The sequence below is a fragment of the Urocitellus parryii genome, chromosome 7 (genome assembly GCF_045843805.1).
Source record: "Urocitellus parryii isolate mUroPar1 chromosome 7, mUroPar1.hap1, whole genome shotgun sequence".
NCBI lineage: Eukaryota > Metazoa > Chordata > Mammalia > Rodentia > Sciuridae > Urocitellus > Urocitellus parryii.
Window position 1 is genome coordinate 159572123 of NC_135537.1, and position 26637 is coordinate 159598759.

Genomic DNA, 26637 nt, shown 5'->3' on the forward strand with positions numbered 1-26637 from the left:
ATTTCCAGGGATACCCCAGCTGGCTTCTGGTCTCACACTCCATCCCTCCCTATCTAGTAGGAAAATTTTCTCCTTATCAAGGGTGTACATTTTGGGGACTTGGTCTAAGAATCACAAACCTTCAGACCCCTTGCTTTCCTGGGCCCCTTATCTCTGTCACCTACCAGTGCAGCAGCCCTGAGTTGCCTGATCTGTTTGTGGAGTCGTTGGCACTCTTTGTACTTCTCTAAGAAACAGGCTTTCCCGGCCTCTACCTTTGCCTTTAGGCGTTCCACCTCTTGTACTAACTGCTCCTCCACTGTTGTTTTCTTGTTTCTAGGCTCCTGAAGTATAAGACACATAGTCCTCACAGTTAGAGGCCTTTCTGGATGCATAAGAAATAAAGAATTGCAAATGAACAGGTGGAGAATACTTGGGTCTTGAAAAATATTCCATAAAAATCAAGGAAGGGGCTTGGGGTTGTGGCTTGGGGTACAGTGCTTGCTTAGCATGTGTGAGGCACTGGGTTAGATTCTCAGCACTGCATATAAATAAATAAAATAAAGGTCCAGTGACAACCAAAAAATATTAAACAAACAAACAAACACCACAAAGATACCCAGACCTGTCATAGGGAGCTTCTAACTTTTGAATGACTATTGATTAAAACTAATTTCTTTAGAGACTATTAGGAACTGGGGAAGGGGATCTGGAGGAAGTAAGAGAGAGGGAGAATCAGAGGGTAGAAGGTAAGATAAACATAATATATGCATGTGTAGAAACAACACAGTGATACTCATTAATTTGTACAATTAATAAGTACTAACAACATAAAAAAAATAATAACTTCTTTGCCAAATCAGACATCACTAACTCAAATGTGCTTAAGGGACCAGGCAAGTGGGGAAATGAATGAAATAACTGAAAGCAACCTATTAGTGAAGACTGAGCTGGGGTGTATCTCAGTGGTAAAACACATGCTTAGCATACACAAGATACTGGGTTCAATACCCAGCACCAAACAAGCAAACAAATAAAAAACAGTGAAGCTGGGTGTGTTATTCCAGCTACTAGGATGGGTGAAGCAGGACAATCACAAGTTTGAGGCCAGCCTCTCCAACTTACTGAGACCCTGTCTCAAAATTTAAAAAGGGCTGAGCATGTAGCTCAGTGGTGGAACACTTGCTTAGCATGTGCCAGGCCATGGGTTCAATTTCCAGTATTGTAAAAACAAACAAACAACAACAACAACAAAAAACCCAGTGAAGACTATAGTCAAATGGAGTACACACAACCTATCTAAAGTGAGTGTAGCTCCTCAGTACCAGATGTTGCTGCTGTAAAGGAACATGGACTCAGTTTTGATACTCTAAATTTTTCAAAAGAAGCTAGAAACTTTTTTTTTTTTTTTTTTTTGGCGAGGGGATACTGGGGATTGAACTCAGGAGTTTAACCACTGAGCCATATCCTTAGCCCTTTTTAATATTTTTTAGTTATAGGTGGACACAATACCTTTAATATTTTATGTGGTGCTAAGGATCAAACCCAGTGTTTCACGCATGTCAGGCAAGCACTCTACCTCTGAGGCACAACCCCAGCCCCCTGCCAGTCCTTTTTATTTTTATTTTATTTTTTTAAATTTTAAGTTGTTTAGGGCCTTACTAAATTGCTGAGGCTAGCTTTGACTTGCAATCCTCCTGCCTCAGCCTTCCAAGTTGCTGGAATTATAGACATTCACCTGGTAAAATGTAATTTTTTATGAGAAAAATTCTCAGATTATCTTCAAATTCTGGTAACTAATTCAATTTCTAAAAAGGTACCACCTAAGCCAAATAAAACATTTTACTTTCTTTTTACTTTTTCTGTTTTTTAAGATAGGATCTTGCTTGTTGCTGAGGCTGGTCTTGAACTTCTGGGCTCAAGTGATCCTCTCACCTCAGCCTACTGTATCTTATGTATAGTAGGTACTCAGAAACTGACTGAATATACTTGACTTATAAATGATGTATATATGATGTGGGTTACATTGTAATAGTTGTACCCTCAAGTACGACTTCTCACTACCTTATAGCAATTCATAAAATACAGTTTCCAGGTACCTGTCGGCATCATGAGGCTTCTTTTCCAACAATATATTACAGGAAATTATTAGTTAGTTATAAGAAATTATTAATCAGTCAGATTTTCACTATTATATTGCTATAACCCAGAATGACTTATAATTATAATAATTGCTATATATTAATTATAACAAAATTCACTTTTAATTGTTGGAGTTACCTGTTATAGAACTATTTATAACCATTAATTTGTCTGCCCCACAATAACCCTACAGGAGGGAATAGGAGTTATTTTGTATGATTCCTAGCCCCAGGATCTATCTATAGTAGTAACTTGTTAGGATGTCTAATTCTCAATATCCTTTATCATTCATCACATGTTATACATGCCCACCTCTCCTAAACATTTTGTAAATGTCAGATTCTCTATCCTTTTGGTAGCAAGTAACCAAAAGTGAATGCCATTCTAATCTGTCTTATTTATCCTCTTCAATATATGAAAATAGACCCTCATTCTTCTTTCTTCAGACTCCCTCCCACATAGTCATGCAAAGACAGACATGCCATTAACTCCTGTTGTTTCTTCGCTGCAGTAGTTTCTTTCTGCTTCATATCCTCCACTATCTGCTGGAGCTTCTTCTGCTGCTCCCTCTGCACAAAAAAAATAGATTTTGATATCACTGACAGGAAAAAAAACACATACACATACACACACACACTGGGGAAGGGCCTGCTGAACTCATGAACAAGCAGAATACAGAGGGAAAGCTATCTCTTAGTTGTCTAGTAAAGTCATGAGATAAGCTTGCATAAGATGGCTTCCTCTGAGACATTTCTCATAATCAGAGATATTTAGGTATGTGATAAAGAAAGAACAATGTATATTTTCTTATAAATGCCTAAAAATGCTATTTTCTTCCATGATTCTACCTGTTCAGTCAAACTGAGAAAGAGTTGGTCATTTTCATTTTTCAGATGTTCCAACTGTTCTGCTTTATCTTGATCTCCCTGAACAAGCTTTTCCATTTCCTTCTCTTGAGTTGACAGCTGGGCCTAAAGCAAAAACAGTGAATACAACACCAAGATATAAAAGGAAAACTAACCAGGGACAATGCCAAAACTTTAATATGTAAAAACAAAGGAATGTGTTTCCCAAGTAACTCTCAACTGCCAAAAATCCCTTAGAACTCTTATTTTTCAGCTCTATCTTAATTCCTAAGAATCTAAGACTCACCTAAGTGAAATAAAATGAACCACTCTTTACATTAAAGCCCTTCTTTAAGGCACAGATTCCTAAAAATGACAGCAGTTCTGCTATCTGTTTTACATTACAAGCTTTTGAGTAAGATTTTGCCTGAAAAGATTTTATAGCATGGATGGTGGAAAGAGACCCCCATCATTATATAATATACATGTATGAAAATGTGAATTTGGTGTCAACATATCTTATATACAAACAGAGATATGATAAATGGTGGTATAAAGGCGTATTAAGAATTGTATGTATGTATGAGAGAGAATTTTTTTTTTTTTTTAAAGAATTTTTAATATTTATTTTTTAGTTCTCGGTGGACACAACATCTTTGTTGGTATGTGGTGCTGAGGATCGAACCCGGGTCGCACGCATACCAGGCGAGCGCGCTACCGCTTGAGCCACATCCCCAGCCCTGAGAGAGAATTTTTAATATTTATTTTTTAGTTCTCGGCAGACACAACATCTTTATTGGTATGTGGTGCTGAGGATCGAACCAGGGCTGCACGCATGTCAGGCGAGCGTGCTACCGCTTGAGCCACATCCCCAGCCCCTCTCACTCTCTCTTTAAAAAAAAAAAAAAGAATTGTATGCGGGCTGGGGATGTGGTTTCAAGCAGTGACTCACTCGCCTGGCATGCGTGTGGCCCAGGTTCCATCCTAAGCACCCCATACAAAGATGTTGTGTCCACCGAAAACTAAAAAATAGATAATGAAATTCTCTCTCTTTCTCTCTTTAAAAAAAAAAAAAAAGAAGAATTGTATGCAAAAAAATAATAAGAGAGCTCATGTATAATAGCATAATTTAGCGTGAACATACTTTATATACAGAGTTACAAAAATTGTGCTGTGAATGGATAATTATGAATGTAATGCACTCCACTATTGTCATGTATGCAAGAAATAAATTTTAAAAAAGAAAGAAAAAAGATTTTATAGCTAAAATAAAAGGGTTTGAAAACCATGGTATAGATGACCATCATCCATCTTAAGAGTTTATGATACAAAAAATTGAATGAGCTACTCAATTACTTGTGGGCTATAACTATTTTAAAAGTGTGTGTGTGTGTGTGTGTGTGTGTGTGTCACCTGGTTCAAGAATGGAAAATACAGGGACTGGGGATGTGGCTCAAACGGTAGTGCGCTTGCCTGGCATGAGTGCGGCCCGGGTTTGATCCTCAGCACCACATATAAACAAAGATGTTATGTCTGCCGAAAACTAAAAAATAAATATTAAAAAATTCTCTCTCTCTCTTTAAAAAAAAAAAAAAAAGGTATGAAGAGAAGAAAAACGGTCAAAACTAGATTATTTAAAAAAAAAAAAGAATGGAAAATACATAACTTGAAACTTTAGTCTGATGCTTTGAAAGGTACGCCATTTGGCACTTACTATGATGAAATGCATCTTCCCAGGCCTCCAGATTGGGGTGGTGGCAAAGCTAAGGAAACATCCTTTGGCAAAATTGTGACATTACCTACCTGAAGCTGATCCACTCTGATTCCCATCTTCTCATTTTCTGAGGACACCTTCAGGTTATGTTCTTTCAGTCTGTGGAGATGAAGATAAAAAATTAAAATATTCACTGATTCTAGGTTGGCTCCTTCTGGGTTTAAATGATTTAAACCTGACTTGGCTCTAAGCCTGCAGTTGATCACATCTATCATTGTCAATAGACATGTTCTATAATAAATTCTTGAAATCTGATCTGACTCTGCATAAGGGTGCCTATTACACAGTAGTTCCTCCTATCCAAGAATTGTAAGACACACTCACTGAAGCAGCTCAGTTTCCCAACAGGTTTTCTGCTCTTTCACTTTCTGTTCCAATTTCTTATTGATACTCTGTAGAGTCTCCAGCTCCTCCTATAAATTGAAACATCATCAAAGGAACAGATAATTTCTAATACACTTCATTATCTTAGGCAGCCAACAAATATTTATTGAGAACTTACTTATATTAAGCATAGCATGATACAGCAGTAAAGAAATATCCAGTAAAGACATTTCCATATGTGGGGTTGGGGTTGTGGCTCAGTGGTAGAGTGTTCGCCTGGCATACATGAGGCACTGGGATCAATCCTCAGCACCACATTAAAAAAAAAAAAAAACCTAAATAATGTGTCCACCTAAAAAAAACTAAAGATACATAAATATTTTTTTTAAAAAAAAGACATTTCCATATGAAAAAAAAAAATTTTTTTTTTTTTTTTGTTACTGGGATTGAACCCAGGGGCGCTTAACCACTGAGTCACCTCCTCAGCCTTTATTTTTTATTTATTTATTTTTTTTAGAGACAGGCTTTTGTTGAGTTGCTTTTGAATTCATGAACTTCCTACCTCAGCCTCCCAAGCTGCTGGGATTATAGGAGTGTGCTACTGCACCCATGATGAAAATATTTTTAATTATGTTTTTTCTATCTCTCCCTATAATTATGTATGTGTGTGTATATGTAGATTTGTACATCTTAATTTTTTTGTGTGTGTGGTGCTGAAGATCAAACTCAGGGCCTCACACATGTTAAGCAAGTGATCTACCACTGAGCTACATCCCCAGTTCTGTTCTTTCCAGCTTAAAAATGCATCTAGCTGGATGTGATGGCACATGCCTGTAATCCCAGCTACTGAGGAGGCTGAGGCAGGAGGATTATAAATTCTAGGCCTGCTTGGGCAACTTAGCCAGAACTTGCTCTAAAAAATAAAAAGGGTTGTGGGTACAGCTCAGTGATAAAGTGTCCTGGGTTTAATCTAGGTACTAAAACAAAACAAAACAAAAACAAAAACCACCTTAAGGGCTGGGATTGTAGCTCAGTGGTAGAGTGCTCGCCTAGCATGTGTGAGGCCTTGGGTTTGATCCTCAGAACCACATAAAAATAAATAAATAAAATAAAGGTATTGTGTCCCAACTACAACTAAAAAAAAAAAAATTAATTTTACATCCACTGGAGCTTATATTTATCCATTAATTCATTAGACAAATATTTATTAAGTGTCAGTTACACACTATAAACTGTTCTGCAGTGGGCAAAATAGATAAAGTTGCTTTTCTTCTAAAATGGTGCTATCCTATAAATTAATGAGAGCCACATATATAATTAATAAATTTTAATGGTCACTAAAAAAATTAAAAAGAGGGCTGGAGTTGTAGCTCAGCGGTACAGCGCTTGCCTTGTACATCTGAGGCACTGTGTTCGATTCCCAGCACCACATATAAATAAGCAAATAAAATAAAGGTACATCAACAATTTAAAAAATTAAAAAGAAATAGATGAAACTAATTTTAAAAATATATTAAGTCCAACATAATAAAATTTTGTTGACAATAAAAAGGAGATATTTTCTATTTTTTCATACAAAATCTTTTCAATTTGGTGTATATTTTATGATCATAACACTTCTCAATGCAGCTGAATTTCAAGTGTTTAATGGTCAAATGTGGCTAGCTGCCACCATACTGGTCCTAAACATTTGTTTTTTCTTTCCTAGTTTCCTTTTGCACTGAAGTCAATCCCATACATCAACATTAACTTCCTACTTTTAGCTCCAAGCTTCTCAAAGTTATTGCTTATAGCCTTTAGAGAAAATTTTCTTTTGCTTAGCTTCTAGCATTATCAACTGTCATCCCTTGCCTGCTGATTTGGAGGATGATTCAGAGGAGGAGAAATAGCAAAGAGTTTAAACAATCTATAACCTCACCTGTATACTAACTCTTCTCCCTCTTGATTTTTACATTCTAGTCAATCAAAGAAAACATTTCAAATTATAAAAATGCAAAAGGCAGAAAAAGACTGAGTTTGAATCTGGGTTCCATCACTGATTATTTACCCCTCCTAAATCTCAGATTATGCATCTATAAAATTGGGATAATAGTGCCACAATTCCATAATGAGTAATCCTCAGGTTGAGGAAAGTTAATTTTTATTATAAACAAAATAATCCATATAAAGCTTTTAACACTATGCCTATTCCAAGATATTCGAATAAGGGATTCACAAGCAAGACAGAAAACAGTGCTGGGCAAGAGATACTATCCAATTCTGATCTCCATGTTCCAAGTTCACCTTTAACTAGCAGCCACACCTGCTTCCTTTGGAGCTCAGCTTGCATGCTTGAGTTCTGCTTCTGGAGGCTCGCACAGCTGTCCTTCAGTTCCTGGTTTTCTTTGCAAAGCTCCTCGTTGTGCTGCTCAATCTCTTCTACCTTTCCCTACAAAAGAACATTCCACAAACTATATTCTAGTAAAAAAATCCCCATATGTTGGGATGGTGAAGGTATGATTCCCACTCACTAGAATGACATTTATGTGCCCCAATGGCAGCAGCTCCTCAGTATGTATGCAAGCAAAGGTATATGCAAATTCTTCTTGTAGATACATAGTATTATTTGTCTTTCTCAAAGGACTTGAGGCCAGGTACAGTATTTTTTTTTTTGTGTGTGTGTGTGAAGGATTGAACTCAAGGGTGCTTAACCACTGAGCCACATCCTTCCCTACCCCTTTCTATTTTTTATTTTGAAACAAGGTCTCACTAGGTTGCTTAGGATCTTGAGCTGAAGCTGGCTTCAAACCTGCCATCCTCCTGCCTCAGTCTCCTTAACCACTGGGATTACATATGTGAGTCACAATGCCCAGCTGGTATAGTTTTTTTTTTTGGGGGGGAGGCAGGGAGTACCAGATATTGAATTCAGGGGCACGTGGCCACTGAGCCACATGCCCAGCCCTATGTTTTGTATTTTATTTAGAGACAGGGTCTCACTGAGTTGTTTAGGGCCTCACCATTGCTGAGGCTGGCCGAACTATCGATCTTCCTGTCTTAGCCTCCCGAGCTGCTGGGATTACAGGTGTGTGCCACCACGCCCGACCCAGCTAGTCTTTTTTTTTTTTTTGTCCTTTTCTACTAGGTATTGAACTCATGGGCACTTAACCACTGAGCCACATCCCCAGCACTTTTTTATATTTTATTTTGATATAGAATCTCGTTAAGTTGCTTTTGGCTTTGTTAAATTGTTGAGTCTAGTTTTGAACTTGAGATCCTCCAGTTTCAGCCTCCCGAGCCACTGGGATTACAGGTGTGCTCCACAGCACCCAGCACAGTTAGTATTTTAACTGGTTTTTCATAGCCTCCCTACTGTCTACCATAGTGCTAGATGAAAAATAAGTGTCCTGACAGGTGAATAAGTTAATGAATCTAATAATCATGTATGATAGGCACTGGGTCAGAATTGAGAGATACAAAGAAGACTACTTGGTGCTTCTCTCCTCAGTGGAGCTTGTACATTTACAGTTGTCTTAGTACGCTCAGATGGCAAAAATTAAGTACCTAGAAAAGTTAAGGGAATAACTGAATGCCAACTAAGTTACAAAAACTTCTAGAGATGGGAGAATTCACTTATTATTATGATTCTTTTTAATATTCCTTGGTGGGTTAAAGTGGGTACTATATAGGTTTTTCCCAACAGTATCTGTTAAATATCCTATAAAGCCTTTCAGGGTGCAGTGGTGCATGCCTATAATCCCACCAGTGTTGGGAGGCTGAGGCAGGAGGATCACAAATTCAAAGCCAGCCTAGCAACACAGGAAGATCCTGTCTCTAAACAAAATATTAAAAAAGGGCTGATGAGGCCGTAGCTCTGTGGCAAAGCGCTTGCCTAGCATGCATGAGGCAATGGGTTTGATCCTCAGCATCACAGAAAAACTAACAAATAAAGGCACTCAGCCCATCCACAACTACAAAATATAAAAAAAATAAAAAAGGGCTGGGTATGTGGCTTAGTGGTTAAGCTTCCCTGGGTTCAATGCCCCATACCCGCCGCCCCCCATAATTCTATAAAGCCTTATTGATTTGCGGGGTGTAGTGGCATATACCTATACTCCCAGTGGCACAGGAGGCTAAGGCCGGGGGATCACAAATTCAAAGGCAGCCTCAGTAACTTAGCGGAGCTCTAAGCAACTTAGAAAGCTCCTTTCTCAAAATAAAAAAGGGCTGGGTGGTGGCTCAATTGTAGAGGGCTTGCCTCGCACATGTGAGGCACTGGGTTTGATCCTCAGCACCACATAAATATAAGGAAATAAAATAAAGGCATTGTGTCCATCTACAAAAAAAAAAAAAAGGCGGCTAGGGATGTGGTTAAGCACCCTTAGGTTCAATCCCTGGTCTGGATAAAAAAAAAGATAAGGCGTTCCTGACTCAAATTCTACCCTATTTCAACTATTACTCTATATCAGAAAGGGTTTGAGATGATTACAGACCTTAGTAGTAACTACCAGGATGTCCTCCTCACTTTCTGGACGGAACTGGAAAGGGATACTTGCTCCCCGGACCACACCATCCTGATCCACATAGCAGAACTGGTAATACTCATCATCCTTAGGCAGGTAATAAGCTGAAAACATAGCAATCCAAAATAAGGTCTATTCCAAATGTTTAAATCTAGAAATAATTTTATTTGCCCTGCCAAGCTCAATTCAAGGGAATTAATTAGTCTTGGCTCCTGTTTTCAACACTTTGTTTTTTTTTTTAAGAGAGAGTGAGAGAGGAGAGAGAGAGAGAATCTTCAATATCTATTTTTTGGTTCTCGGCAGACACAACATCCTTGCTGGCATGTGGTGCTGGGGATTGAACCCGGGCCGCATGCACGCCAGGCGAGCGCGCTACCGCTCAAGCCACATCCCCAGCCCCCCTGTTTTCAACACTTTGATCTAGTATTTTTCTCACCTTTAAATTGGACTTCCTGCTGTTTGGCTGATTTGTTGTTTATGTCACTAGGCAAAGCAACCCACATGAAGGTATAATATTCACGGGTTGTCTTCCATCCCACCTGCAATGACAAAGAGAGTCTCATTTGACACCTGACAGGGCTTGGAGAAAAAGTCTTACCTGGGCTATGTCATCTTAAAATGCACTTATATTTTACTTGTATATGTTAAAAATAAAATAGAATAAGCTTGTTATGACAAGATTCACTTTTTTTTTGACTATGACAACTTTATATGGAATAATGTTTAATAAAACTAAAAATTGAGATGCATACACAGAGTTCAAAATACCAGTTTAGAAGGATAAAAACTGGCTTGTCAATGAACACCCAGGACATGAGCTCCAAATTCTATCTCCAAGTTAGACACAAAGCTGAGAATGATGGGGTAAAAAGGTTCTGGGTCTATGAACCTAGATCCCACTATCTTCTTGCAAAGGTGCTCTTAGAACTTCTAAATCAGGGGCTGGGGACATAGCTCAGTTGGTAGAGTGCTTGCCTAACATGCACAAGAACCTGGGTTCAATCCCCAGCACCACATAAACAAACACACACAAAACAAACAAACAAACAAACAAGCAACAACAACAACAAAAAAAACACTTCTAAATCAGAAAGCATTTCTAACTTGCTAACTTGCCCTCTCCATTTGTTTGTCCTCTACTGTGTTCAATTCAGCCTCTTCACATACCAACCTGTTATTTTTAAATGCATGCTAAAAAAATATGTGTGTTGGGGTAGAGGGGCAAGAGTAAGAATGTTCTTAGATTATGAGACACCAGATAAGACAGTCTAGATCTATAAAGCTTTGTCTTCAGTGTTTTTCTTAATGCATACTCAGTGAAAGCTTTTTGGTGATAAAGATAATAAAAATTTGGCAGTAATAATGGCTTCTGCTAGGTACTGAATACAATAAATTGTATGACATAAAGATATAGCAAAAGATGGGCTGGGGATGTGGCTCAAGCGGTATCGCGCTCGCCTGGCATGAGTGCGGCCCGGGTTTGATCCTCAGCACCACATACAAATAAAGATGTTGTGTCCACCGAAAAAAGTCCAGTTCTTTCTCTTCCTCTCTAGAGTTTGGAATAAACAACTTGTGACTTGAAAATGATGATTAAAAAAAAAAAAATATAGCAAAAGATGCCTTAGAGCAGAAAGCTGGCTAAATATAAAATACTCTTACTAAATGTGAAGAGGTGTAAAAGATGGCTCAAAACTTATCTGGAAGATAAAAGGACACTAGAGAATAGAAAGAGAGCAATTGTATTTTTAAAGGGAGAACACTTAGCAAATGAGAAGCAAAATCATTTTTATTGTCATATTTTGACCCTGCCGGTGCCCAATGGGAAAAGAAATAACTAAAAATAAACTCCATTTTAATATATCAAGGAACTGGAACAAGGTTGAAAAGGCTATACCCAAAGCTCACCAGAAAATACTAGGGCATATTTTGGAGTCTTGCTAATATACCCCGTTGCTGTAAACATCTCAGAGCCACTACAGCCTGTGGTGGTTCAGGAAGCAGGAATTTTATAGAATCCTCATTCACATCCTGGAGTTTCTTAATGCACTGTGACCGAAATATCATCAGGCAGGCCTAAGAATTATGGCTGCCTTGGAACAAGGAAACAATTTCTATCTACCTACAATTCCTATCTTTGGCTCTGCTACTTGAATAGTCGTAGTCCCAGCCTGCCCCTCATGATATGCTAGTTCCCTTCTCTGGAACCTTGGAAATATTTAAATCTTATGGTCAAGAAGAGTATAAAGCACAGGATGATTATATCCCCTCTGCCATTGTTTCTTAAAGGAAGGAGAGCTAACTCCTACCTCCTTCAGGCTCTATCACTGGTGGTAGCTGTGACTATAATTAGAAGAAGTAACACACTGCATGCATCAAAAAAAAAATTTATTGCGTGCCTACTTGGTGCCAAGAACTACCAATATTAGGGATGACAATCTGATTAAAGCTACAGTGAAGGAACACTAGGGAGAGCTTTAGAAGTGAGATATCAGGGTCAAAAATTAACATGAAACTCTTTGATTCTTTAATTCATCGCCTGTTATTCAAAGGAATTTAGTAGAATAAAGGAGAAAAAGCAGAGGCTTGAGAGTCAAAATACCTTGCTTTACCACTTTGTTACTTTGAGACCTGAGAAAGTCACCATCTCTCAAGGATATTCATTTTACTCATCTGTGCATTAAACACCACTCACCTCAAGAGGCTCCTGTGTTGTAAGGATCAAATTAAAGCATACACAAAGGTCTAGCTCATAAGTGTGTCCCCAGGGTGGTGCTCAAGTCAATAGCTTTATGGACAATAAATATTGAATCCCTTCTTTGGATTAACCATTACTACTGTTTTTCTTTTGGTACTAGGGACTGAATCCAGAGGCACTTTACCACTGTACTAAGTCCCTAGTCCTTTTTATTTATTTTGAGACAGGGTCTTAATAAGCGGCCCAGGTTGGCCTTGAAATTGTGATCCTTCTACCTCAGCCTCCTAGCTGGGATTACAAACCTACACAACCTTGCCTGGCAACCATTACTTCTTTATTGAGGTAGGGTAACACATCTGAAGTGCACAAAGCATCCCAAATATAGATGTGATTTTTAAAAATGCTTTTAAACATCTGGTTTTAAAAAGCATAAGAAGGGCTGGGGAGGTGGCTCAATGATAAAAGTACTTTCCTAGCATGCACAAGGCCCTGGGTTCAATTCAAATCACCAGGAAAAAAAAAAAAAAAAACCCACAACCTGTGAATTATTTAGACCTGGCCTGCCTTAAGGAGAACCAGAGAGCTGGGCATGGTGCACACCTGTATTCCCATTGAGGCTGAGGCAGAAGGACTGCAAGTTTAAAGCCAGCCTCAGGAACTTAGCAAGGCTCTAGGTAACTTAGAGAGATCCTGCTTCAAAATAAAATAAAAAGGGCTAGGGATGTGGCTCAGTAGTAGTGTGCCCTTGGGTTCAATCCCCAACACTGAAAATAAATAATAAATAAACAGCGTAAGATTTTCATTTGGTTTATTATAAAATCCTCATTGGCAGTTGCTGAATGCTTGGGGAATGAAATCAGCCTAAGAAATATAACCATATTGCAACAACAACAACAAAAAAGAACTTGTATGTTACATTATCAAGCCTAATCATTAAATCATTCTTTTTTAAAAATTATCTATACCTGGGTTGGGGATGTGGCTCAAGCAGTAGCGCGCTCGCCTGGCGTGCGTGCGGCCCGGGTTCAATCCTCAGCACCACATACCAACAAAGATGTTGTGTCCGCCGAGAACTAAAAAATAAATATTAAAAATTCTCTCTCTCTCTCTCTCCTCTCTCCTCTCTCACTCTCTCTTTAAAAAAAAAATTATCTATACCTGCACCATCCTATAACAACTACTAATGACAAAAGGATGTTTAAATTTAATTAATTTACATTAATTAAAATTTTAAAAGTTAAAATCCAATTAGTTACACTAGCCACATTTTAAATGCTTAATAGCCACATGTGGCTAGCAGCTACTGTAATGAATAACAAAGATACTACAGAAAGTTCTATTAGATAACACTGCTCTGTATGCTTTGTTATATATGGAAAAGAAAAACAATAGCTACTATCTTCTTTCCAAGACAAAAAACACTATAGAGTGTCCATTTTCTGTGTTGGAATATCTCTTAGTCTGATGACAATGTCCTGTTGGTTGTTTACTATCTCTATCTCCAAACATCAGTCTTGTCTTGGTCTTTCAAACAATTAAGAAAAAGGAACTCACTGAGGGATGTAAATAAGCCGTAGTTCCTTCACACTACAGTAAAAAATGGTGTTTGATTTCAAGATGAACAGCATCGGCAAACAGGCACATGACATAGTAAAACGTCAAATCAAAAGTCACTGATGTTGGGAGTTAGTAATGTAAATTGGAAGGTTTATTATTATGGGGAATATACATATATATGTATGTGTACATGTGTATGAGAGACACACACATACAGACATAAGAGATAAAGAAAGCAGGGGAAGGTGATAAAGACTAAGTTTATTAAAATCTTTAAAATTTCTATACTTGAACTGACAGGATGATTAGACACTGGAAGAGGTCACTGAAGGAGCTCATAAATTTTTGTCCTTGGAAGAAATAAGACACATTAATTCAGAAATAATTTTTTTTAAATATTCATTTTTAGTTTTAGGTGGACACAATATCTTTTTTAATTTTTACATGATGCTGAGAATCAAACCCAGTGCCTTACGCATACTGGGCGAGCATGCTACCATTTGAGCCACATCCCCAGCCCCAGGAACAAACTTTTTGGATGCAGGATTTCAAATCAGGTAATTTCTCAACCTTTTCAGACTTTTAACATTCATATTAAAACAAATTAAACACTGTACCAAATAAGGGATGGATAAAGTAATATTTAAAGTCACAAAAAATTATATAAGGGGTTACCCAAATCAGTCAAATCTAGATGAGTATTTCAAAATTGGATCATCTAAAAAGCATTTATATTTGGTCTTTGAAAGCATAATAAAACTTAAGGATTGTCGGGTTTCCTGTTATTTTTATTTTTTTGGTACCAGGGATTGAACCCAGGGGTGTTTTAACCACTGAGCCACATTCCCAGGTCTTTTTATTTTTTATTTTAAGACAGGTCTCACTGAGTGGCTTAGGGCCTCACTAAGTTGCTGAGGATGGCTTTGAACTTGCAATCCTCTTGCCTTAACCTCCTGAGTTGCTGGGATTACAGGCATGCACCATCACGCCTGACTCCCATGTTATTTTTATTTTATTTATATTTATTTTTTAGTTATAGGTGGACACACAATCTTTATTTAATTTTTATGTAGTACTGAGGATCAAACCCAGTGCCCCATGTGTGCTTAAGCAAGCATGCTACCATTGAGCTACAACCCCAGCCCAGCTCCTATGTTATTTTAATTTGAAATTAAAGTTTGAGTTCCACAGCACACATTGGTATGTGATAAGGGAAATGATAAGGAATTTAATTTAGGATTTTAAAATTAGCCAGACATGATACATACAAGAGTCACACCCTCAGGTAACAAAGATTCACCTCTAGTTCCCAATTACTTGGTACTAAATTAAACACTTACTCTAAAGATGCCAATCCAGTCCTTTCGACGGGGGATGAAATGCTCGGCGAAGGTATAATAGCATGTGATGTCCCCTCCAGGGACATAGAACTTCTCCACACTATTAAAGATGACCTGAGAGAAATGACAACGATCGAGCAAGACAGCTGATGTGGGGGGATCTTCTATTGTTTTTTCCATGATGGGTGTCCTGTTATGAGATACGGAATAGAGTAAGGCTCAGAAAGGTTTTCTGAAATGCCAGAGATCTCTGGGCTCTCATCCAAGAACATTCTGTTCAAGGCAATCAGAAAAAGCAAAATTCTGACAAGTAGTGAGATCACACAATTCGCTTTCTGTTTCACTTTGTACCATTGCTCATCCATAACTTCCCATACTTTTAAGAATTTTCAGGGCTGGGGATGTGGCTCAAGCGGTAGCGCTCGCCTGGTATGCATGCGGCCCGGGTTCGATCCTCCAGCACCACATACAAACAAGGATGTTGTGTCCACCAATAACTAATAAATAAATAAATATTAAAAAAAAAAAAAAGAATTTTCAGAGAATACATCTTTGACCTCTTCACCATAAGCATCACCACACTCACATTCTCTCTCTTTTGATGTCTGGGATAGATCCCAGAGACACATTTTACAACCAAGCTACACCTCCAGCCCTTTTTATGATTTGATGCCGGGTCTTGCTTAAAGTGGCCTTCAACTTCTGATCTTCCTGCCTCAGCTTCTAGAGTAGCTGAGATTTCAGGTATACACAACCCAAGCCCTCGCATACTTTTTTTTTTTAATTTTGAAAAAGGGTCTCATAAAGTTGCTTAGGCCCTCACTAAACTGCTGAGGCTGGCCTCAAACATGGGATCCTCTTGTCTCAGCCTTCCAAGTCACTGAGATTACAGGTGTATTCTACTTCTCTGCTTACAGGTAGTTGTTGGTAGTTGTTTCCTTTCCTCTTCCTTTTTTTTTTTGGTACTGGGGATTCAACTCAGGGGTACTCTACCACTGAGCTACATCCCTCTCTCCTTTCATTTTTTTATTCTGAGACAGGGTTTCGCTAAGTTGCTTAGGACCTCACTAAATTACTGAGGCTGAATTGGAATTTATGATCCTCCTGCTTCAGCCTCCTGAGTCACTAGGATTACAGGGTTGTGCCACAGTATCCTGCTGTTTCTATTTCCCTTTAATAAACAAGACAACCTAGAGAAAACAGCCTAGGGAATATGGAAGACCTAGATTTTAGATTTTTCATCCTAATAAGCCCTATGACTTTCCTAAGTTAATCTCTCTAGAGTTCAGTGTCTTCATTAAATTCCATTTATAATTATTGGGCCCTTCCATATAAGACAGTATGTTTTGGGAGGTTAAGGCAGGAGGATCACAAGTTTGAGGTCAGACTGGGCAACTTTGTGAGAATTTGTCACAAAATAAAAAAATAAAAAAAGGGTTGGGGTGTAGCTCAGTTGTATAAGGCCCCTGAGTTCAATTTGCAGTACCACATACACAAAAGACCCTAAGCTAGGCTGAGGATGAGATTAGAACAAAGATAGAAATAAGAGACTATGTGACATGAGGTGGTGGAAAACATGGGTTTTGAAGTCAGAATAGTAATATTCAAATCACACTTTCCCCTTCTTGTAAAGGGATAACATTTGGGCAATTTACTTAATCAGTTAGGCTCTGTTGATTGTTTCTTCATCTGTAAAATGGGGCCTATAACAACATCTACCCCAACTGCTGTTGTTTTGTGAGGCTTAAGTGTAATAATAAAAAGTGTCCAGCCATTAAATCAGCCTGCCACTAAGCAAGACACTTCAAGGTAGACTCATGCTGACTGACAGAATAAAGAATTTGACAGTCTGCAAAAAGAAAGGGTTTAACAGATGCTAGTGATTACTAGTATGTTTGTGGAGGGATTTTTATTTTTTCCTGGCATTAGCCTTGCCCTCAAAAGGGTCCTAGTCCCATAGAGAGGCTAAAAGAGTATATAAGTAACGCCAAATGAATGAAAAAGAAGTGCAAAATACTCTGGTATTCAAAAGAAGGGATGCAATTCCTTACAAAAACAAAGAAAAGTTTCAGGAAGTTACTAGAATCTTACATAACCCCTCAAGGAAGATTTGGATTTGTCAAGTGGGTGTGTCATGAATGGCATTCCAAGGGAAGGAAACAGCAAAGAAATCTTTGTAACAGCAAAGAAGCAGGAAAATGCAGTCCAGGTCTAGAAGAAGCAAGGGACTTTGAACCCTTTTCTATAAAATAGATTTTCACCATTTTAGATGACAGTATACAGATAAAATGTGATCAAAGACTGGAAAATTTTGAAGATAAAAACACTACTAAAAGAAGCCAGTACTCTGAATTGTTGACACCTCATACTTCCTATTCCTCAAACAAGTCATATGCACTGTCTTTTAAATGATTCTAACATTAGTGAGTCTATGATTCTCAACCTACTGTTTTACTAGGAAATGGAAAAAAATATTGCAGCTGTTATATGCAAATACTAAATGATACCTTACAAGCACAGTTGTTGGAACATGTTGGAAAATAATACACACATACAGGCACACACACAATTCAAATAAGTAAGGACAATAACTAAAAACAAATCACTAGGACTGGGGATATAGCTCAGTAGTAGAGTGCTTGCCTGGTATGCACAGGGTTCTCAGTTCCATCCCCAGTACCAAGAAAACAAAAACAAAAAGCCACTATTGGGAGCAGGGGCTGGGGCTAGGGCTAGGGCTAGGGCTCAACGGTAGTGTGCTCACCTAGCACATGCTGGGTTCGATCCTCAGCAACATATAAAAATAAACAAAATAAAGATATTATGCCCAACTACAACTAAAAATATATTAAAACAAAACAAAACACTATTGCTCTTTCAACTCTGCCCTACCTTACCTATTTCCTGGTTTTATTTTGAAATATATGCAACCAGACCTCTTCTTCCAAATTCCCAGAAGTTTTTTTTTTTTTTTGGCAGTGCTAGGGATTGAACCCAGGGCTTTGGGCATGTAAGGCAAGCACTCTGCCAACTGAGCTATATCCCTAGTACTCTAGTTCTCTGCTTTCAGATAGTTGTTGGTAGAATTTAACAGTCTGCAAAAAGAAAGGGTTTAACAGATGCTAGTGATTACTAGTATGTTTGTGGAGGGATTTTTATTTTCTCCTGGCATTAACTTTGCCCTCAAAAGGGTCCTAGTCCCATATAGAGGCTAAATGAGTATATAAGTAACTGCCAAATGAATGAAAAAGAAGTGCAAAATACTCTGGTATTCAAAAGAAGGGATGCAATTCCTTATGAAAACAAAGTCCCCTTGTCTCTCTCTCTTTTTTTTGTTTTTCAGAGAGAAGGCAAGGGGACTGTGGGGGCACTGAACTATTCTTGAGATAAAGCTAAAGAACTTAGAAATCACTGGCTTTCTGGTTTTTGACATAGTCTAGCCACATCCTCAACCTCAAACCTCAGAACATTTTTTCAAAGTGGAGGGGGTGGGGTCCCATTCTGGTCTATTATTTCCCCCATAATAAGCTATTGTCTGTGATGAGGGTTTCTTTTGGATGGTATGGGAAGATAGGCAGGGAGGTTTATCAGCTTGCAGACTCTTTCTCCCTAGGAGTCTCCAATCATTCTGAGGTCAGCAAATTTCCTTCTCTCTGTCCTAAGCCAGAAGCACCAATTTATCTGAGAATACAAAATGACTTAATTTGTCCTTTGCCTATGGATCATGAAAAACATTCAGGTAAGAGTGATTTCCAGGGCCTGCCCCTCAAATAACCTAAGTATCTCACTTCTAGTTCTTTTCCTATGACTAGCATCACTGTATATACAACACAATGCCTAATGCAAAATAATCAATAACTGGGTATTTGTTGAATAAATGAATGAACAAGATATGCATATCAAACAGTAAAAAGAGAAGGAATTTTGCAGGTAAATAATGTTAAGGGTAGACGGGGGATAGACATAGCTCTAGTAGAAAGCATTTGCAAGGTCATGGGTTCCATCCCTAGCATTGCAAAAAACATAATAATTAATTAATAATGATGATGATGATGATGATGATATGGAGGTGATGGTGGGGCTAAGTCTTTTTTTTTTTTAAACTCTTAATTTGTGGAATACCCATGGGGAAGTTGATATTTTTCAGCTTTCTATAATCGGGTGAGGATATAATATCCAGATGCAATGTCAATTCTTGCTGTGGCTGGTTCAGCTGGCACGGCTGGTTCAAGTAGCATGGTGCCAAAAAAGGCACTGATATGATTTCCTTAAGAACCCATTCAAGAGGCTGGGGTTGTTGCTTAATAATAAAGTGCTTGCCTAGCATGCATGAGGCACTTAGTTTGATCCCTGGCATTACATAAATTAAATAAATAAAATAATTAAAGGTATTTACAACTACAACTAAAAAATATTAAAAAAGAAAAGAACCCATCCAATTCACACTCCATTACCCACCTTCCACACACTCAAATTCTTGCAAGCTGTTATACAAATGGATGCTACTCTAAAAAGTAAAACCAGGTTGGGGTGGCTTTTTACAGCCTGTCTTCTTACCAAAAAAACCACCAAAGTAACTCATGAACCAGGCATGGTGGTGCATGTCTGTAATCCCAGTGGCTTAGGAGGCTGAGCAGAGGATCACAAGTTCAAAGCCAGTCTCAGTAACTTAGTGAGGCCTTAAGCAACACAGCAAGACCCTATCTCAAAATAAAAAGGGCTGGCGATGTAGCTCAGTGGTTATGCACCCCTGGGTTCAATCCCTGGGACATCCCCCCTCCCCCCAAAAAAACGTAGCTCATGAGCAGAACTCTGAAGAAAGGACAGGGCATGCACACAGGTATACACACAAAATACCTTACAGAGCTCATGTTTTGAGGTTTGAGTGCACATTTGGAGGAAAAACTGTCTCGTTCATTTTAAAACCTAATCAATCTGTCTGGAAAAGTCTACAGCTTTGGTTCTGTGCTTATCAAAAATGGGGTTGTACAAATGGGCCAAAGACCTGAACAGACACTTCTCAGAAGAGGACATACAATTAATCAACAAGTACATGAAAAAATGCTCACCAGCTCTAGCAGTCAGAGAAATGCAAATCAAAACCACCTTAAGATACCATCTCACTCCAGTAAGATTGGCAGCCATTATGAAGTCAAACAACAACAAGTGCTGGCGAGGATGTGGGGAAAAGGGTACTCTTGTACATTGCTGGTAGGACTGCCAATTGGTACGGCCAATATGGAAAGCAGTATGGAGATTCCTGGGAAAGCTGGGAATGGAACCACCATTTGACCCAGCTATTGCCCTTCTCGGACTATTCCCTGAAGACCTTAAAAGAGCGTACTACAGGGATACTGCCACATTGATGTTCATAGCAGCACAATTCACAATAGCTAGACTGTGGAACCAACCCCGATGCCCCTCAATAGATGAATGGATAAAAAAATGTGGCATTTATACACAATGGAGTACTATGCAGCACTAAAAAATGACAAAATCATAGAATTTGCAGGGAAATGGATGGCATTAGAGCAGATTATGCCAAGTGAAGCTAGCCAATCCCTAAAAAACAAATGCCAAATGTCTTCTTTGATATAATGAGAGCAACCAAGAACAGAGCAGGGAGGAAGAGCAGGAGGAAAAGATTAACATTAAATAGAGTCATGAGGTGGGAGGGAAAGGGAGAGAAAAGGGAAATTGCATGGAAATGGAAGGAGACCCTCATTGTTATACAAAATTACATATAAGAGGATGTGAGGGGAATGGGAAAAAAAATAAGGAGAGAAATGAATTACAGTAGATGGGGTAGAGAGAGAAGATGGGAGGGGAGGGGAGGGGAGATAGTAGAGGATAGGAAAGGTAGCAGAATACAACAGTTACTATTATGGCATTATGTAAAAATGTGGATGTGTAACCGATGCGATTCTGCAATCTTTGTAATGTTTTGAATAACCAATAAAAACAAAAAAAAACCCAAAAAAACAAACAAACAAAAAAATGGGGTTGTGGCTCAACAGTAGAGCACTCGCCTAGCATGTACAAGGCCCTGTGTTCGATCCTCAGCACCACATAAAAAAATAAAGGTATTGTATTCAACTATAACTAAAAAATATTTTTTTAAAAAATGTAAGACTCCATGAAGTTTCTCATTTCAGGATCTCATAATATTCCCAGCAGGACTTGGGGTATTCAGAAGTCAATGATTCTTTTAACATTTTAAATTTTTATTTTGAGAAAGGGTCTTGCTAAGTTGCTCAGGTTGGCCTTTAACTTGTAATGCTCTCCACCTGCCCAGTAGCTGAGATTACAGGCACAAACCACCATACCCAGTTTAGATTTCAACCATTCTTGGAATAAAGATTAAAACTCTCCTCTCCTTTACCAAAGTTTAGGACAGCACCAAGCAAACCTCAAGCATAACTATACCAATCTGAATTATGTCAGTGAGGAAGGACTCCTACTTTTCCTGGAAGGAAGGCATCTGCTGATTTTTAAGATCAGTGATCCGTAAAATCTTTCCTTCCTACCAGTGATAAAATCCCTTGGGACAAATGGGCTCCAACAATGGCTTGGGAAATTACCTTTCTGACAAAGCAGTTTAGAGATGAGTGTTTGTGGAGAAGGTACTAAAGAAAGGATATGGGGGGCTGGGAATGTGGCTCAGGCGGTAGCGCGCTCGTCTGGCATGCCTGCGGCCCGGGTTCGATCCCCAGCACCACATACCAACAAAGATGTTGTGTCCGCCGAGAACTAAGAAATAAATATTAAAAAAAAATTTCTCTCTCTCTCTCCTCTCTCACTCTCTCTTTAGAAAAAAAAAAAAAAAAAGAAAGGATATGGAAGGGAAATTTGAATGATTTACACATTAACTTCCCCTCCTTTAACCATTCTTCTCACTGTAGGACCTTTCTACCATCCATTCTAATTCTGGCAATAAATCATAGAGGCAAAGAAGAAGAAACATAAGAGCAAAAGTTAAATTTAGAAGCCCTGAGAGTTACCGAAACATGAAAAAGCAGTAGAAGAACGTTCGTGTAGAGTGCCGGTGAGAGTTCGGGAATAAAGAGTTGCTGTTTGAATCTAAAAAAAAAAAAAAAGAAAAAGCAGTAGATATTTTAGGCCCCCTAGAAATTGTGGAATGGTATTCTACCTAATTCCTTAATTTCTACCCCCAAATTAGGCTGGCCTCATAAGAAATGACCAAAAAAAAACAAATAAGGATTTTTAAAAAACAAAACCATCAAGCATAATACAGAGATGCCACAAACTACCATAGGCACTTTACTTGACCTTCCTTCCCCACCCCTCCTCTCCAGCTTGGTTTCCAAAAGGATTAGGGCCCTCAGGGGAGCTGGCAATAATAGGAGTGTATTTTAAAACAAATCTCCTGAACTGACTCCTAAGAAAACATGACATATTTTCACCTAATGAGCTTTTTAAGCTTAATATACTACTCCCAGGACTGTTCCATGAAGGGCACAGATCCTTTTATCCTGAAAGGCAACAATAGCCAGTTCTACCTCTGTTTTGAGTGAATCTGCAAACTACATTGATATGCTTTTTAGCAGAAAAATAATTTTAAATGCCCAACACTTTTTTTTTTCTTTTTTGTGTGTTACTGAGATTGAACCCAAGGGCACCATATCTCCAGCCCTTTATATTTTTTGAGACAGGATTTCACTAAATTGCCAAGGGTGGCTTCAAACTTGCCATCCTCCTTCCTCAGCCTCCTGAGTCGATGGGATTACAGGCGTGCACCATGGCACCCAGCCCAACATTAATTATTCTTTTATATGAGTGGGGGCATGTTTCAAGAGACATAGCTACACAGGTAGCTTCTCTGGATTAATTCACAAAAGGATATCAACATTTATATAGCCAACACACGCAAATCTATTCTTCATTTGGGAATAGTAAAAACAAACATTAGTAAAAGTCAAATCTACATTAAATCTAATTGCTTCATACTTATGCTTACTTTCTAAAGCTAATAGCAATTAGCAAAATGAATGAACTGATTTGAATCCCATTTCTCCCTCACCCTGGTAGATGTATACATATAACTAACCTTAGTGAACACTGGTAGTATGTGTCCCTGAGACAGGTAGGAAAATCAAAACCAGAAATCATGGCTGCTCAGATTACTGAGCCACTTGCTCTAGTCCAAATTTCCCAAGTTCATTCAAGTTCTTTCCTAAAATGTTTTAGAGTGCCTTAGAAGACTTTTATAATCCCAAAGGCTTTAAGACTACTCATTGACAACTATTCGAATTGGCTGCTCAGCTTATTCTAAGCAAGCCCTTATTCCATGTATCACATCAACCATAGTGCCAGCAGTACTAGGGAAAGCACAGGAAAACAGTTCTGTGATGCAAGCAACCAGAAAGTCTGTGAAAATCTTGGTCTACCCACACTTTTTTCTTGAAATGGATGCCTTTGCTATGTCATGTCATAGTGATATGCGCAGATGCAGTGTTTGAAGAGTATTGGAAAGGGGAGTAAACACCAGTCAAGGGACATGGGTTTCTGTCTTAGCTCTTATACAAACTAGCCTGAGATCTTGGCCAAGTCACACTACCTACATTTAGGCTTCTGTTACCTCATCAGTAAAATGCATGGATCATGTTAGAAAATCTCTAAGGACATTTACGGCTACAATGATAATCCTAAGTGAAAGAAAGTGAAAGTGTTCATTTTAACTTTCTTTTCTAAGAAAATCAGGAGCATGACACTGTGTCAGCAAGTACAGGCACAGTTTTCAAAGAGCCTAGATGTACAATGTGATTTGAACCATACAACTTGTTAGTTCCAATTAACTCAGGATTACTGACTACCCTTTTAAAGGTTCTTTCCACTCCACAGCTATCAAGTCTGCCAAAGGGTAGAGTTTCAAAAACCCCTGAAATTATCTGGGCAAATGAGCCATCCAGTTATTCCTAAATCATGTGTTCCACACAAGCGACAAAGACCTACTGCATCTCGTTCCATTGTTTCATATGGATTGGGCAAACCCTAAGAGATGAGTTATAATGTATCTTCCATATTATTCTACTCGGCTCCAACCATGGCCACTTGTTGGCCGGCATCTGCAGCAAAGAATCCAAGCGACAGGAAAAAAGTTAACAGGAAAAGTTAACATGTCCGGGTGGGGCTGAAATCAAATGTGAATGGGAACATTAGCCCCCAAACTAAATCGGGCTAATGCCAGTGGGGAGGGGCAAGGGAAAAGCAACGGTGAAGTAGGTCGGCACTAAGCCTTTTTTCTTCTAGGCTGCCCTGAATAAAATGGGAGGGGGCTTCAGGTATGAAGTCTTCTCGCAGAGGGGGAAACTGAGGCCTAAGGAAAAGTAACTTCTCTCGGGTGACGCGGCCCCGCCCGCGCCGGGCAGCAGTCCGCGCGACGTCCAGGCGAGGCGGATTACGAACCCCCAGGTGGCGGTGGGAGGGGGCATGACGCCAAGGACACGTAGGGAGGCTGCTGCGTCACGACCCTCTCTCCGGTCAGCGACCAAAAGCACTGCGCCCCTGCCCTCCTCAGGAGAAAACTGTCCCTGAACCCTCCAAGGCCTCGGAAGGAGCGCCAGGGCCTCCGGGGTCTAACTCCCACTGAAGATCACCTTAGGAGGTGGCGTGAGGTGAAAGCTGAAATCGGCCGCACCTCTACCGTCCAAGTCCTTTCTCGGTGCTGGAAGTCTGAGTCTGGGGAATCCGAGGGCCCAGCGGCCCCCTTTCACTTCAGGGACTCACCAGGGGCAGCAGCCGGCAGCCGCGCAACAGCAACAGGGCAGGGAAAGGGGCAGGGGTGGGACTAAAAGCCCCAGGGATCGCCGATCTAGCCCGGCCCCGCCCGCGGCGTCATAACGGTCAGCAAGCCCCGCCCCGCCGCAGGGCTGGCTGGGAGTTGTAGTTGTTAGGAATGTCCCTCAGGTTTTCCTGGTCCCGAGCAGTGAGAAGGGATCTATTTCATCCCCTCGAACGAACTATTTTACATATATGTTTTTTATATATGTATTTTTTAACTATTTTTTTTCAATTTTGACTGAGAAATCTCCATGCCTTTGGAGGTTCATTGAGAGGTCGTTTTCATTTTCCTTTTTCCTCTTGCCACAGAATACTAAGAGTCCTATAGATGAGACTCTGGCGTTTATCATGCAATATTCCCGAGTCTCTTTGTGTTTTTTTTGTTTTTGTTTTAATTATGTGGTGCTGGGGATTGAACCCAGGGCCTTGTGCATGCAAAGCAAGTACTCTACCAACTGAGTTACAAGCCCAGCCCCTCTTGTGTTTTATCATTCCTTTCTATGAACAAATTATTCTTTAGAGATAATTCTTTAAGGTAGTGCTCTTTCTTTAATTAAGAACAAACTTAGCAGGACTGAGGATGTAGCTCAGTGGTAGCCCCCTTGCTTAGTATGCATGAGGCCCTGTGTTCAGTTCCCCAGTAGCAGCAATAAGCTCCTTATGTGAGCATGAATATCATCCTTTTTTTTTTTTTTTTTTTTTTTTTTAGGGAGGGAGGGAGGGAGGGAGAGAGAGAGAGAGAGAGAGAGAGAAGTTTTTTAATATTTATTTTTTAGCTTTCGGCAGACACAACATCTTTGTATGTGGTGCTGAGGATCGAACCTGGGCCGCAAACATGCCAGGCAAGCGCGCTACTGCTTGAGCCACATCCCCAGCCCTGAATATCATCCTTGACATGTGATCTCCCTGGCCTTTCTTCAACTGGAATCTTATTAACTTGGGTTTAGCAAGAATCTCCCTACCAGGATGTTGCCTCTTAGAAATTTTGCACGCATTGCCCTCTCACTCTGCTTGTTGACTATAAATTCCCACTTATCCTTATTGTATTCAATCCCCAGTTGGGGAAAAAAAAAAAAAAGGAAAACTTTATTTAGGAGTATTGCAATAGGAACAAAGTGATGATAGGAGTCAGTGTACAGAAAAATACTAAAGAGGTTGGGAGTGTAGATCAGTGACCAACACTAGCCTAGAATATGTGGGGCCCTGGGTTCCATCCCAGCACACACACACACACACACACACACACACACACACACACACAAAATTACCAAGGTGAGACATCAAGAGTAGGGAAGCTGTGGTGTGCACTCTGTAATCCCAGCAATTTGAGAAGCTGAAGCAAGAGGATTGCAAGTTCAAGGCCAGCTTTAGCAATTTAGCCAAACCTTGTCTCAAAATAAAAAAATGAAAAGGGCTGGGGATGTAGCTTGGTGGTAAAGCACCCCTGGGTTCAATCCCCAATATCAACAAACAAACAAACAGAAAGAATAGGGAAATTCTTACTAAATTAACAATAGGATTCTTGCTGAAAGGAGGCCAGGCCAGAGAATGATATTGAGAGGAGAAGAGGAAGAATTTGATTACATATTGAGAATAATCAGATATCAAGCGTAAGATATCTTTATATCTTACCTAAGATTAACTACCTTAAGATTCCTGCTAAAACTGAACTCCCAAG

The 26637-nt window shown here is 39.3% G+C and overlaps 1 protein-coding gene across 6 annotated transcripts in view; it reads right to left on the bottom strand.

Annotated features, from left to right (window-relative positions):
• Positions 1–24988, bottom strand: part of Calcoco2 (calcium binding and coiled-coil domain 2) — a 36964-nt gene extending 11976 nt beyond the window's left edge. The window contains exons 1-9 of one of the 6 annotated variants that reach the window (XM_077801162.1): positions 24776–24873; positions 22160–22238; positions 10000–10102; positions 9534–9667; positions 7367–7492; positions 5065–5153; positions 4770–4839; positions 2970–3092; positions 2604–2690 (exon numbers count right to left, since the gene is read on the bottom strand). In XM_077801162.1, the coding sequence (XP_077657288.1) occupies positions 2604–2690; positions 2970–3092; positions 4770–4839; positions 5065–5153; positions 7367–7492; positions 9534–9667; positions 10000–10066 (696 nt within the window). In that variant the 5' untranslated portion in view covers positions 10067–10102; positions 22160–22238; positions 24776–24873. Of the gene's footprint in view, positions 1–2603; positions 2691–2969; positions 3093–4769; positions 4840–5064; positions 5154–7366; positions 7493–9533; positions 9668–9999; positions 10103–15158; positions 15349–22159; positions 22239–24775 lie in introns of those variants that run through there. The other 5 variants (XM_026386930.2, XM_026386929.2, XM_026386928.2 and 2 more) reach the window with 5 other exon arrangements.
• Positions 24989–26637: the final 1649 nt, after the last annotated feature.